The sequence below is a fragment of the Struthio camelus genome, chromosome 6, assembly GCF_040807025.1.
Source record: "Struthio camelus isolate bStrCam1 chromosome 6, bStrCam1.hap1, whole genome shotgun sequence".
NCBI classification, from domain to species: Eukaryota; Metazoa; Chordata; class Aves; order Struthioniformes; family Struthionidae; genus Struthio; species Struthio camelus.
Window position 1 is genome coordinate 46,539,021 of NC_090947.1, and position 14,197 is coordinate 46,553,217.

The 14,197-nt window shown below is 39.1% G+C and overlaps 1 protein-coding gene across 12 annotated transcripts in view; it reads left to right on the plus strand.

The window, feature by feature from the left end:
- The window catches only part of TANC1 (tetratricopeptide repeat, ankyrin repeat and coiled-coil containing 1), a 114,208-nt gene that overhangs the window by 58,031 nt on the left and 41,980 nt on the right, over positions 1 to 14,197 (plus strand). For 9 of the 12 annotated variants that reach the window (XM_068949468.1, XM_068949470.1, XM_068949469.1 and 6 more), the window contains exons 4-6: positions 6,590 to 6,691; positions 10,148 to 10,269; positions 11,223 to 11,412. In XM_068949468.1, the coding sequence (XP_068805569.1) occupies positions 6,590 to 6,691; positions 10,148 to 10,269; positions 11,223 to 11,412 (414 nt within the window). The remainder of the gene's footprint in view (positions 1 to 6,589; positions 6,692 to 10,147; positions 10,270 to 11,222; positions 11,413 to 14,197) is intronic. The other 3 variants (XM_068949474.1, XM_068949466.1, XM_068949467.1) reach the window with 1 other exon arrangement.

Consider the following 14,197-nt stretch of genomic DNA (forward strand, 5'->3'; position numbering starts at 1 on the left):
CTACTGGCTTGTGTTCAGCTTGTAGTCTACCGAGACAGCAGAGGTACTCCCCAGCTAGTCAGTCCTCAGTCTTTATCATTGCAAGGGGTTTCTCCTTCCCAGATTTGTCCCTGCTGAATTTCATAAGGTTCCTCTCATTCGTTCCTCCAGCCTGACTAGGTCCCTCTGGATGGTAGCCTTACTCTCAAGTGTGTTGACTGTTCCCTCCAATTTGGTGTCTTCTACAAACTTCATGAGCACTCCATTGCCTCCTCTGGGTTATTGATAAAGATGTTAAACAGGACAGGTCTCAGGGTAGATCCCTCCAGTACTCCACTTTTCATAGCCATCCAGGTAGAATAGGTCCTATTAACCGAGTCTGAACATCCCACCAGTTTTTTACTCATCTAGTTGTCACCCCGTCCAGATTGTAACATCCTAATTTGGATACAAGAATATTTGTGGAAGACCGTATCAAAAGCCTTGCCTATAGGTGAGGTAAATGACATCTCTGCCCTCTTCTTGACCGCAAATCCAGTCATTTTATCATACAAGGCAATCAGGTTGTCAGTCATGATTTACTGTTGATAAATCCTTGCCAAACATTGCTGATGACCTTCTTTACCTTCCTGTGCCCAGAAATGTGTTCCTAGAGGGCTCACTGCATGATTTTCCCGGGGATAACCATCAAACTAACTGGCCTGTAGTTTCCTTGATTGTCCTTTTGGCCTGTTTGAAGATGGTAATCACTTATTTTGAAGATGGGTGCAACGTTTGCCTTTTTCCAGGTTGTTGGAGACCTCCCCCAGTCTCCGTGACCTTTCAAAGATGGTAGAGAGGGGCCTTGCAAGGACACCAGCCAGTTTTCTCCATACCCTTAGATGCAGCCTGTCTGGTACCTTGGACTTGTATGGGTGAAATTCTCACAAGTAATCCCTCACTCAGTCCTCATCCGTTACTCATAGTTCCGTTTGCCCTTGAACCCCATCTCTTATCACAGAGGCCTAGGAGAGAGTGGGTGAAGACTGAGCTGAGGAAGGTGAGTACCTCAGTCTCATCTACATCCACTGTCACTGCCCCCCATGCCATTGAGCAGTGAGGCCACAATTTCTTTGTTAAGCCTTTTACTAGTTACATAGCAATAGAAGCTCTTCTTGTTGCCCTTGATATCCTTGGCCAGTTTAATCTCTAGGTGAACTTTGATTTTCCTAACATGGTCCCAGTGTGCCCAGCAGTGTTTCTAAATTCCTCCTTTGTAGTGTGTCCCTGCTTCCAGCTCCTGTATATTGCCTTTTTGTACTGAAGCTCAGTCATTAGTTCAGCCATGGGCCCTGTTTAGCCAAGCCAGTCTCCTGAAATGTCTGCTTGTTTCTCTGAGTATCAGGATGGACTGTTTTTGTTTGGAAGAGCCTGATGGCTTTCCTGAGGTGTTTCCCATGGGATCCAACCTTCCAGTTCAAGCTGAAGGCTGTTTTTCTAAACTCCAGACTCTGTCTTACTCTGCCATTTGCCTTCTTCACTCCTTCTTCTCCCCTTTCAGGGTCTTGAAACCCACTGTTTCATGATCGTTACAGCTAAGGCTGCCTTTGGTTATCACATCCCCAACTTGTTCGTGAATAGCAGGTGCAGCTGTGCATCGCTCTTGGTTGGCCCGTCTAATATCTTTTCCTGATAAAGTACTGTCTTAGATGAAGCCTTTATGACCTAATACAGCCACCTTATACTTTTGAAGAGCTTCCATTTTGCCGATCTACTTCACATTCAAATGGGTATTTTTTCATCCATGGATGAGTTCATGTGTCCTATTGTAGAGCAGCCCAGGAAAGTACACTTACCATGAATTTTCGCAGTTACTGACGTAGTGATGTTGCCTATCAGAATTGAAGGCATTGGAAGTCACTTCTAAATGAGCTCGTGAGGAAGAAAGTTCAATGAAGGGTCTGACTTGCTTCACAACTTTGAAAGTGTGAGTGTTAAAAATACATTCTGAAGGTATGTCGATTCTGATCCTGTTTACGTGACTGTAACATATTGTTTCGGTTCTTTTAGAATGGTTGCTTTTTGTTATTCACCTTTGATGCATCTAAATATAGTTCTGCTTACATTTGAGAGATTTGGGCTATTGTCTCCTTCAAGAATGTGGTTTTATTTCAAAGGAATGTATTTTTTAGTTGCTTCCACCAAGGCAGATAGCCCATTTTTTCTTTATGATGTCGTGTTGAAAGAGCACCCTCTGGTGGTAGTTGGCAAATAAGCTGCATTTTAGTTATAAATTGTAATTTCAATCTCTAGGGAGAAATATGTTCATACATAACTTAAATTCCCTACCCCTTATTTCTTAGCTAAAAAATTAAGTTGTCACCATATTCAGAGTTTCCACTCTTAGGTGGAAATCTGAAAGAAAAGATAGGTCCAGGAATGAAATGCCTCAAGTGCTGTTATAGAACCGAGTCATCTACCTGGGGCACAGTTTATGGAGGTCTGTGATCTAGCCAGCCATGGTTTTTCTGGTATCTTGCAGAGTAGTGTGTTACCTTGGGAGCCTAAAGCCAGACTTTAGAACTGTAACGTCCCTTTAAAAGCAGTTGTCAGCCTTAAATTACACGTGAAAATAAGAAAGAAATCAGTGTAGTTTTCAGAGACTTAATGTGGTACCTGAGGCTGCCACCAAAATGAAGGATGGGACACTTTTTATGCAATTGTCACAGCTTGAATGTTCTGTCATATGTTGTAATGAACAAAATGCGGGATGTCACAGAGAACTTCGATGTGCCCTTGAATTTTGAGCCATGTACAAGGGTACTGTTTGAAGACCCAAACTGAAGATGGGACAAACACCCGAAGAAAGGCTGGGCAGTATAGTTAGCATCAGTCCTGCAGTCTCTTTCGAAGATGCTTTCTGAATAGGATTTGCTTTGTTACTGAGGGAGATCTATGGGCTGGGAAAAGGAGGAAAAACTGAAAACTGAAAGTGCAGTCCGAAATTGTATACTGGCAGGGAGGAGGAAAAGAGAATTGAAGCCAGCCTGCTGGAATTGTTTCTGTGGAGTGTGGAGACTGCACACACTATACCAAGAATAACTGGAAAGCCATTTTTGTTTTATCCGAACACTGCAAACACTTTTAAATGTTAAATTCTCTGAGAGGTAGGTAAATGCCCTGTGTTACTGGTATGAAAGGAGGAAAGTGAGACTTGAAGGCCTGAAGTGGCAAAGTAGCACTTAAGACACAATGTGATTGTTATTCTGTAGGGCTAAAATTCAATTTGTACTTATTTTGGTCATCTTTCTCTAATTCCAGTATATATATATTTTTTCATTTTAAAGTTATCAGTTTTACATTAGGTGGACCCTCACGTTGTTTTGGGGGATTTTTTGGACATTCGTATCCCTTGGTTGGAAAACTCTTTGGTTATATTGTGTAAATTAGAGTAAACAGAGATATTTGACTTAAGGAAAATAACTGTTACGTGCACCCTTCATTGCTCTCTTGAAACCTCATTGTAAAGCTAATTAAAATCAGTATTTGTCAAATGCTGCAGTAACATTCCTGTATGTTGCTGTAACTGACCATATATACTGAAAGAAGAAGTAGCTGTAAATGCTGTGGAATCGTCATGATTGACAAATATTGGCTCCAGAAATAGTGAAAAATTACTTGTGCAATTCTTTGAGAATTTACCAGTAGCCTTTGATTTTTGTTTTCTAGCGTAAGTTCATTAGCTAATGGAGCTCTCTCATGGCGTGAGACTTATACTTGAACCTGAGAAGTTTGTGAACTTTTTGTGGGAAGGGAAGATTTCGCTTAATAGCGATTTAATCCCCTTTCTTTGTTTTTTAGTTTGGTTTCTGTAGGAATTGAGGGAAGAACTCTGCTTGTTATATAAGTCTTTAACTGGTGAAGTTATATTTGTAAAATCGGCTTTGAAAGTCTGGCACTTAGTTCACAGTATTCTAGTTTCTACATAAAAGATTACTTATCTGAAACCTTTCTTCACTCCTGTCTGTTCAGAAATGCATGATTTCTCAGTCAAAAAGTGTCCAATTTATTATTCAATAAGCTTAAGGGATTGAAAGACTACAAACTGTCATAAAAATATCTTTAATATCAGTTTAGTTTTATGTGCAATCTTTGTAAATTATAAATACTAAGTACTTCTACCAAAAGTATTGCTCTTTAAAAATTACTTTAAGATTATAGCAGGCAAACTCGTGAAGATACACTGGTGAAAAATAAGCATATTATAGACATGTAAAATCACTATGTGGACTTACGAGCAGTCATGTTAGAGGACTGATTAAGATTTGTTTTGTGCTGGGTCAGTTACAGTAGTTCCCTAAGTGGGATTCTCTGTACTATTGTGATTAAAATGGGTAAGTTGAGAAAGTTTGTAAACTAGGCCCAAAATTTTTGTCTTTATCAGTGGTGGTTAGAATACACAAAACACTATGATAAAACTTGATTCCTGGGATGTTTTCCTTATTTTATGGAGGCACTCCTTAAACGTCACTCTAGTAGGGCATAGTGTTCCTTGGGGACCCCATGAAATGTCCTATCTCCCTTCAGTGAACAGATTCCCCACGGTAGAGGAAAACGGAAACTGTCAGTGGTGGGTACCTGAGCACAGCCGCTTCGTTAGTGGAAGCGTCGCCGATCCCAAGACATTGTGAGGGAAGGAAGGACTGAAGTCATTCAGCTGGTGCACAGCTCCGTTTGGAGGAGTGGGTGGGATATCCTGGACACGTTTCCCACTACCAAAAACGTGCTGTGAACTGTCTTCGGTTCACATGCAAATGTCTCTAGCTTTCTTGGCGGTTCGCAGGCTTTAGCACTGGCACTCCGGAGAGGGCACCTGCCAGTGTGCAAGACCCGATTTCTGGCGCTCGCACTTACAGCATGGACGCAGAAGTAACTGCTACTCAGATCCTGAATGGGAGCCTCTCCTGGCCGCCTGCTGTTTCATGTCTCCTAAACCATAAGTTAAACTGTTTGCAAAAAGCTTTCCGTCACCTGGTCCCCAGTTCTGCAACTGGCAGTGGCAAGAAGTGAAACTACCTAAGAATTACAAAGTGTCATAATAATGAAATCTGTATTCTGCAGCAGTGTCGTAGTTCTGCTTAAAAGGCTTATTGTTCTTGAGTACTGTGTATTGTTGTATTGATTGTTTTCTATTCATAAAAGACCACCCAGTAATCTTGCCAGTAGTTTATTAGTGGGAGATGGAAGAAACTAGAACATCACCTTATTACTGATGAAAGGTGGAGCTTGGAAACACTTCTATGGGATTGGATCCTAGAGCTTCGGTTGCTTAAAAGCATGTCAGTGCCAACACAACCAGTTCAACCAGGAAAGATGCTTGGCTGGGATCTTGGGATTTTGTTTTGTTTTCAAGTCTGTCATAAATTTGATTAAATAAAGGATCGGAAAGGAATATTTTTTGAAAGGCGAAGGTTGGCATGACTTGAAGACTGATTTACTAAAGCCTTAGACTTTCTAAGTGCTTTTAACAGGTACTTCTGAATGTACTTTTAATTCTGGATTATAAACAAAATATGTAACTTGGAAACAAACTGTAATACACTTCAGCATGTAAAAGATCCGGGAAACAAGACTTGTATACATATTGTTGATATAAGTTAGTACTTAGTAACTTTAGTACTATTTAGATGCGCCTGGTGAAGACTGAAACCTTGCTGGGCTGTAGATTTCAGCCTTCGATTTGTGTTGTATTGCAAGCTGATGTTGACTTAATAGAACCAGTATCCTTTTTCTGGTAAACCTTTAGAGGGCAGCATCATTCTTACTCTGTTAGGTACTTTGCTGGCCAGAAATACCATTGTACATGTAATGTTTCCTGTGGTTGATACTAAACTGTATTCAGTGGTAAGCAACTTTAAAACAAAGCATAAAACTGAAAGAGTATAGAATATATCAAATTAATTTTTAATAAGCATGCATGTATATTCACAGTTTTTTTTAAATACTAGAAGGTGATATATTTGAACTTAATGTGTACGTGGACTAGGAAGACACTGTTTTATGATAGCAAAGCCATCAGTTGCCACTATCACTTTTTTTGGAGCATACCCTCACCTTTCCTTAGAATCAGAGCACGCATCAGTAGTTGGGAGAAACTACCCAGTAATATAATGCTTCTTGGGTTTGAATTTTTTTGTTGTATTAATGTTGCAAGCTATCTGCTTGTAATCTTTTTCTCTTAGCTTCAGAGATGCTAATAACAATATTATCTTCCTGTTGAAATGGAAAATAAAAGTTCTGAGTAAAAGAGGCACATAGAAAGCTGTCTTAAGTTTGAAAATGAAAAAGTTGCTCACTTTACATATGCAGGAAACTGTTTCAGGATTGTCTCAGCAAGCAGAGCGCTTTTGTTTTCCAGCAGAGTTTACATTCCAAAAAGTGAGCCCAAGCAGAGCTTTGCTTTCTTACAAGAGTAGAAGTGCAGCAGTTCTCTAGACTTTACTGTTGCAGCTGTATGTGTAAGAAACAGTTGTTCTACTTTATTTAGATCTTTGAGGATACACACAGTACATTTGAAACTTGCAGCCCATCTGGAAAAAAATTGGATGCACTCAGCTCTTTCCCACTGCAGGTCCGATCAGGAAGCCCAAGTATGTGGAAAGTCCTAGAGTGCCAGGTGAGGCAGTTCTACCACTGAGAAAAGGGTCAGAGCAAGGAGAACCCAATCAAAATGGTAAGAATGCCTGCTCAATGTTACTTTATTTGTTAGAAGAGTTGTTTATTTCAAAGAGAATTATAGAAAGGAGCCTGCACAATAATGAAATTTGATTCTCTATTTGTAAGAATATTTTGCAAATAACATGCTTGTGGTAAGGAGGAGATGCTTGCCAGTATGCCTATGTGATCTTTCCAGCTGTCTCAATTCTTGGGCCTGTGTGCATTCTGCAGGCAAAATTATGTCCAAGTGGTTTTGATTACTATGTATGCTAAAGGCCTACCAGAATGTTTCTGAATTTGTTTTCATGTAAATTGATTCCAAGTATGTAGCTCTGCACTGAGTACAATGCTTCATTTTAGAAGTTCTGGAAAAGCTTGCTAAATAAGAGGGCACTAACAGTAGATGTCTGTATTGGCAAAGCTGATAACAGCTACCTCCCTAGAGTTAATTGGTCTTCTTGAAAAGTTTCATGTTCATTAAATTTGACTAGCACTTAACAAAGTGCGGCTTCAGTGAATGTCATGGTCAAAGCAAAACGATCCTTAATTTGGTATATGAGTATATGTGCTGTAATGTTGATAGCATATGCATTATAGTATTTTTCAGTTTAACGGACCTCGTTAAAGTCACTGCATGTAACTGATCAGATTCCAGCTGAAGAAATTTGCTTTTTCAATTGTAAAGGAAACCATAGGTTTAAAAGGCAATGCTTTGTTTTAAAAAGATATATATTTAATACTTAATAGTAATAATAGAACTCATTGTAATTGCCCTTGCTTTCTGCTCTTGTATGCCCTATTTGGTATATTATGGTTAGCTTGGTCCTCTTTGTGCCTCCATGTTGGCAGACCTGTTAGTGCACGTGTTATAAAGTTGTACATGCAACTTGGAGGGCATGTAGTCCTCATCTCTCTCATGACCATCTCATGATGGTCTTCCTCTTGATAGAGTTGTATTCCCTGACAGAGAGATTGCTAAAGGTCCAAGTTAAGCTCTGGTGTTTAGGTATTAGGCAGAGGTGGTTGAGCTGAACACTTCAGAATACTGGCTTTTATCTCCGCTGCTTAACTGCCTTTGGTGTTATGTCTAAGCTCTGGTCAAACCCAACGAAGGTTACATTTTAACCAAAAGAAACTTAATTCTGTTGTTATTATAACTATTGATAGAAGAATGAAGAAATTGATTTTACTAAATCTATAATTTCCAAGATTGTAATTGTAAAGCGTAATTGTAATCTTCAGAATGACTACAAGTATTATAGAGGATTCATTTCTAGTCAAACATTCACAGACCTGGCAATTCACAAAATAGTCTGAGATAAAAAAGTTTGTATTGTCTACTTTCAGAAAAATTACACAACTTCATAGGATTCTTTTCAGCATTATTAGGTAGGAATCAATCCAGAAAAATACCTTACACATCCATGGCATTAAAAATATATGCATTCTAATGAGCGTTGAGTGGGACTGAATAAGGAAGGATGTTCGAATAGCAGAAGACTTATGCTGGCAAACCTTGAGTTCTGTGTATAGCTCAGCGAAGCTGAAGCTGTGTTGAAGTAGCGCTTACTAGGCAAGCCGTTCAGTTAAAATCATTGTTTTCCGTGTTTTTCATATAATCTGAATGAAGCCGGAGGAAAAAAACCACTGCTGTTTCTGCAAGTGCCCCTGAATGTCAGCTGTGTCTTGTACTGTTAGATATAGTATGTTCTTTGTGTGTTTAAAACAAACAAACAAAAAAAAGTGAATGCTCTCCTGGCATGCATTTGGTTTAGGCCATAAAGGAAAGGCAAAAGCAGAAAGGATAGTTTAGTCTTTTTTTCCCCCCCTGTTTTTTGGTACTGTACAAGGTAGTGCAGATGAGAGGTTAGTCTCTTTCTGCTTTTAAACTTAATCAGTAAGTCCACACGTGTATGTGTCTCTCCTTCTTCCTTCACTCTTCCTCTGAGGCATTCCTCCTCAACCAGGATCTGGTGGTTATATGGACTCTCCAAATTACGTCCCGGTAAAACTGTTTAAATGTCCCCACTTTGGTCCAGGTACTACAGAAAGCTGTCTGGGCGAGCACTGTGTGTTTGGGGGTCCCTTTGGGGACCTTGCTCCTTGCTGAAGCATAGGAGGGTAGCTGTGAGGAGCATGCTCAGAGTATGATGGAGGTGGGACTGTATAGCTGGGGGAGGTTGTTAGGAGTGGGGAGAGGCAGGCAGGAGGACTAGGTCAGAAGTGGGAGGTCCACGGGATTTTTAGGGGAAAGTAGACTGACTTGCACTGACGCCATAGCAAGAAGCTAGAGGCAGGACTGAGCTCTTCAGGGCTGTAAGACAGCAGCGTGAGTGAGAAGTGGGGTGCTAGTGGGAAAAATAGAGTGGGGATCCACAGGCTTGATGCCTTGCCCAGACTGCGCTGGCTGGGAAGTAGCATTACAGGTGCTCCTGCTTTTCTCCTCTCTTTGCAGAGTCCTGGTGGTAGCTCACAGCCAGCAGTTCACTAGCTGAAAATTCCTGATGCAAGCTGTTTCTCAGAGTCTGTAGGTCATGTTCCTTGATAAACTGAGTATTTATACCTGAGAAGAGGACAGGCCTACAGATTATTAGATTCCTTTTCAATGGACCACAGATCTGAATACTGTATAAATGTTACTGTTAGGGAAGGGCTTTTACAGATTGATAGGTGTTGCCAAAGCTGTTGCTGTCAAAGAAAATGGCAGGAGATGTCAGTTTGTGAGAAATTGTATTAGCAGTAGGGGTTTTCCCTAAAGAGGTAGGTGATTGAAAATAGCTAACAAATTTGCCATTTTTCAATGGCTATTTTTATTGAAGAGGGGGCCTCTTTTTGACCTTACTGTTTCAATATGTCTGAAAACTAAAAGGTATTTTAAAACAACTCTGTACTGATAAAATTACATATTTTTGTAACCAGAAGAGCTAGGATCTTTAAAGCTGGTGTCACATCTTTTGCAAAGCAGGCACAACAACAATGTATGGTGTTAGTTGCAGCGTTAACTGTGAGATTGCAAAACATCTGTATTATTCACCTCTACTTCTCATATTTGTAACTTTTACAGAAAATTTTCTTAAAAAATTACTTGAGTAGAATTTCAGCTGACACTGAGCTTTGACAGTACTGAGCTTAATGCTATTGGTAGATGATAATCATCATATTAGTCGTAGATCCTATGACGAACTGTTTGTCTTTTCTTAATACAGTAACTGGTTGCGCTTAACCATTTCGTTTTTCAACTGCCAAGGTTTTTTCCCCTGTGAAATTTGTGCAAGACGTGCAAAGCATACAAGACCCTCCAACATTTAAACCCAAAGGACAAAAAAGTGAAATGGCATCAGCTGCTCTATTAGATGATACATTGCTGACAGAAGAGCTGGTGTTCAAATTTGATTGTACTTTTTCTGCTTCTTACAACAGTTTCCATGGATAAGACTGTAATCTTCAACTTTTTTTCCTCTCCTCTCCAAAGCAAAGCCTGATAAAGACTCAAGCTGTTCTCCTGCAGCACAAGAATTGATGACCAGATTGGGTTTTTTACTGGGAGAAGGGATCCCAACCTCTGCACATACAGAAGAGAAAAGTGAAGCCATGGTAGGATAATAGAAAATAATGTACTTTAGTATTCATCCTGTTTCTGAGAGAGGACCACTATTATTTCTTCTTTTTGCTAATTGCAGTTATTTGATATTTAGCAAAATACTGTCCACAATAATAGAAATATGATAAGGAAGTTGTAAATGAATTAGAACAAGCAAATTTTCATTTATTTATTTATTTATTTATTTACTTAGGGATAATCTTGCATTCTTCCACAGAAAAAAAAGGTGGAAAAACTTTTGAAGAGAAGCTTCTAGGGTTCCCTCCTCTGTATTTCAGTATATATTTAGGAGGAACCTTTTTAACTGCTATTCTCAGTGATTTGTGAGAATGGAAAATGCGAGTAGTTTGTTAAAACAGGAGCATGCTTTGTGACTTCCCTCCCCACCCGAGAAGTTCACTTCCATTTGATGGATCCCCTCTGTCTTTTGGGGGATAGGAGAATTTGGGAAAAGGAAGCACCTGGTATCTGTGTGAAACTGTCATCTGTTGACCAAAACTGCACAGTAGCTGCTAGTAACGACCAGTCTCTCTCTTACCTTCCCCTTCCGCTCTCCCTTGTAAATCTTGGCACATCAGTTCGGGTTTCAGTGATAGTGATATGTGAATAAGACTGTAGTTTCAGTGTTTTAAACATAGAGAATCAATACTGGAGATTTTTTCGGGGAAATGTTTAATAGAGACGAAATCTGCCTCACTGCCACTTTTGGGGCTGAACCGTTTCCCTTTTTTCTTGAGAAGTCACTTATAGGAATAATTTGTAAACATATCATTAGGGCTCCCACATCAACATAAAGCTTCAGTTCTTAAAGTTCTTGCTTGGAAATGGGTTCTTTGCTTTATTCTTACCCTACTTATTGATGTTTCTAATTTTCAAGACAGTAGATACGTACTGCCTGCCATGCAATAACTTTTTTTTTTTTTTTTTTTTTTGCTTCACATTGCAGTGTACAATAGCCAGTCAAGGAGTCAGTCCCTGCTCTACTCTCACAAGCAGCACTACCTCACCTAGCACGGATAGTCCCTGCTCAACTCTCAATAGCTGTATTGACAAAACAGCAGACCACAAAGGTAGTCCCTGTGGAACCATTAGCAGCCCTAGCTCCACCCTGGAGAGCAAGGACAGTGGAATTATAGGTAAGCGTCTTAATTACTAATGCAATTAATAGAATTAACCTTTTCTTAATACGGCAAGTCTGAGTACCTACTTTGTGTTCTTCTGCTTGATTTTATGCAGTGGTCTGGCTGCAGTTCCAAATGCTCCAGACTTGAAAGACTGAAATCATACTCGTTGCCTGTAACAGTTGCCGTTTTTAGGTGTGCATTTTTCTTCCTTTTTCTGTTTTCCAGTAGAGTTCTAATGTCTCCATGTTTTTCTTTAAAATTATTAAGTTTCCCTATTGTTGTTTTGTTCTGTTATGTATTTTCTTCAATTCTATCTTTTGCGTCTTGCATTGTATATGTCTCTACAATCACAGAATCACAGAATAGTTGGGGTTGGAAGGGACCTCTGCAAATCATCTAGTCTAACTGCCCTGCTCAAGCAGGGTCAGCTAGAGCAGGTTACCCAGGACCATGTCCGGTCAGGTTTTGAACGTCTCCAACAACGGAATCTCCACAACCTCTCTGGGCAACCTGTGCCAGTTTACAGTACGTTTCATAATGGCCAAACTTGACACAAGTTTAATTTCCAACTGAGGAAAAAATAACTAATGCTACTTCCTGTGAGGATAGCCTAAATCAAACCGTTTAAAAACAATGCAAACTATTCGGTAACTGGGATCAAAGTGATCCCAAGTGGTTCATCAAGGAATAGGTGAAATTGTATGAACCTCTACTGAATGGAAAGCTGAGCTGAGATTCTATTATGTGTCCCAAGTATGGAATCATTTAACTTTAGAGAAGTAGCTACCATCACAGACCAGCTGTTAAGTGGCTCCTTTTACCAACTATCTAAATATTTCAGTAAGACTATTCAGTATCAAAGAGCTGTAAATTCTTTGCTCCCTTGTATGTACTGTCATCTCTAGTTCTGTTCCCTAGCGGATCCTTGTCTGTATCATTATCTTGCTGTATCCTTGAGCATCCAGGGGACTGCCATAACGTTATTTACTGGAAGAAGGCAAGGATAAGATATAAAAAGCTTATTTTTTGCATTATTATAAACTATAATAAGAAGGTTTGTTCCTTATTGCTTTGTTTTTTTTTTTTTTTCTAAATGCTAACTCCTTAACCACTTAACCTCTTATTAAATTGATTTTGTAACAACTGCTAAGCTTACCACAAAAAAAAAAAAAAATCTAAAAAAGCACAAAATGCCACATAACCTGAAGCTTTCTCGCTCACTCTGGGAAAGTGATCTTTCAGTTCTATTTAAGCCTAGCTGATGGGCTAAATTCAGGAAGACTGTAAAGGGAAGCAATTCTAAATCTTAAATGATTAGATATAACAAAATAAACTTAAGATGTCATTGTATTTGACTGTGAACATAGTACTTGGTAATTACAACTTTTGCTGATAGAAGGCATTTCAAGTGAAAGTGATCTCTCTCTCTCTCTCTCTCTGTTTGCCATTATGAAGTCTTCCTTTGTGAGCATTGGTGTAGGACCTGCCAAGAATTAGTGATAGTATTTTTTCATAACAGAGTTGATAATGATTTATTCTGACTGTACAAATGTTTTGGTATTTTCTTATAAAGTGAAGGAGTTAGAAGTAGTAACTTATGGCATAATATTATCTTCACTGATCAGATACCTTAAGAGAGATGGTCATTATGGCTCATAAGTCTGTCTCATTTAAGTAATTTATATAACAGTTAAGCATCTCGGTTTTAGAAAATGACTTTGTGACCTTTTTGCATGGTAAATTGCTAGATGACATTGCCAGCCATTTTTGTGTAAGATCCTGTTTGGAGATAGCATTAATGTTCTGCTGAAAGTGAAAAGGTGTATCAGAATTGCTGCTCTTGGGTTCATAGATCTCCTGCGTTGCCTGAGTTGGGAACGTAATGCGTGAGTGTTAGGTTTAGTCAGAGTTTAGGTTTTCCTGCTTTGATTACACTGATCCAAGTATAAAACAAACTCAGATGATTGTACAGGTGAGTATATTGATGTAAAATGCAGGAATGTATGCCTGGAAAAGACAATCTTTTGCTGTAAGAAAATATCTGTTAGTGTAACTTAGTCCTTTCAATGTTTGAAATTTTTTTTTGTATAGCCATACCGGTAGAACGTAACGTTGGAACTACAACTCATGAAGACATAATTTATTATTGTAAACATTGGAAGATAGGGGTGATTTTGTCTTTCTGATACAGTAGTTTAAACCGGTTCGCTGAATGACATAGAAATTTATGAGAGCCGTGCAATCAAAGCAAAACAAGCTTATCAGATAAGACATGGTTACGAAGACACTTTACATTCGTAACTACATCTGTGATGGAGCTTGTGCTAGCTCAATAAGTGATGTGTAGACGGAATATTAGGCTTTTCTGCTAAGGCATGTTTCTTAAAATTTGGGACCTTTGTTATGGCTTCTCTAAATGGTGAGTGTTTCCTTTCTGCAAAAGGATGAGTCATTTTGGTTTGGAATACTTAGTAGTTTGGAGGTCTAAACCAATGTATTTGTTCATTTGCTTAAAGTGGTACTGCACTAAAAAAAAATTAATTGACTTTGCAAAAATGTTTAGGGTCTATATGCTGGCTTGCACACAACTTGTGCTTATATCAGTGAGCACAGCAGCAATTTGAGTATGAAAATTGGCATTACTAATGTACTAAATTGCTCCTCTGATAGGTGAAGGGGAAAAAGGGATTTTCTTCCTCTGCTAGTTACATCCTTGCAGCATTATTGTGCTCTTCTGTGAGGTGATGCAGGCTGGGGGAGGGATACCCGCATGTTTTGTATATAAAGTTTAATGTCA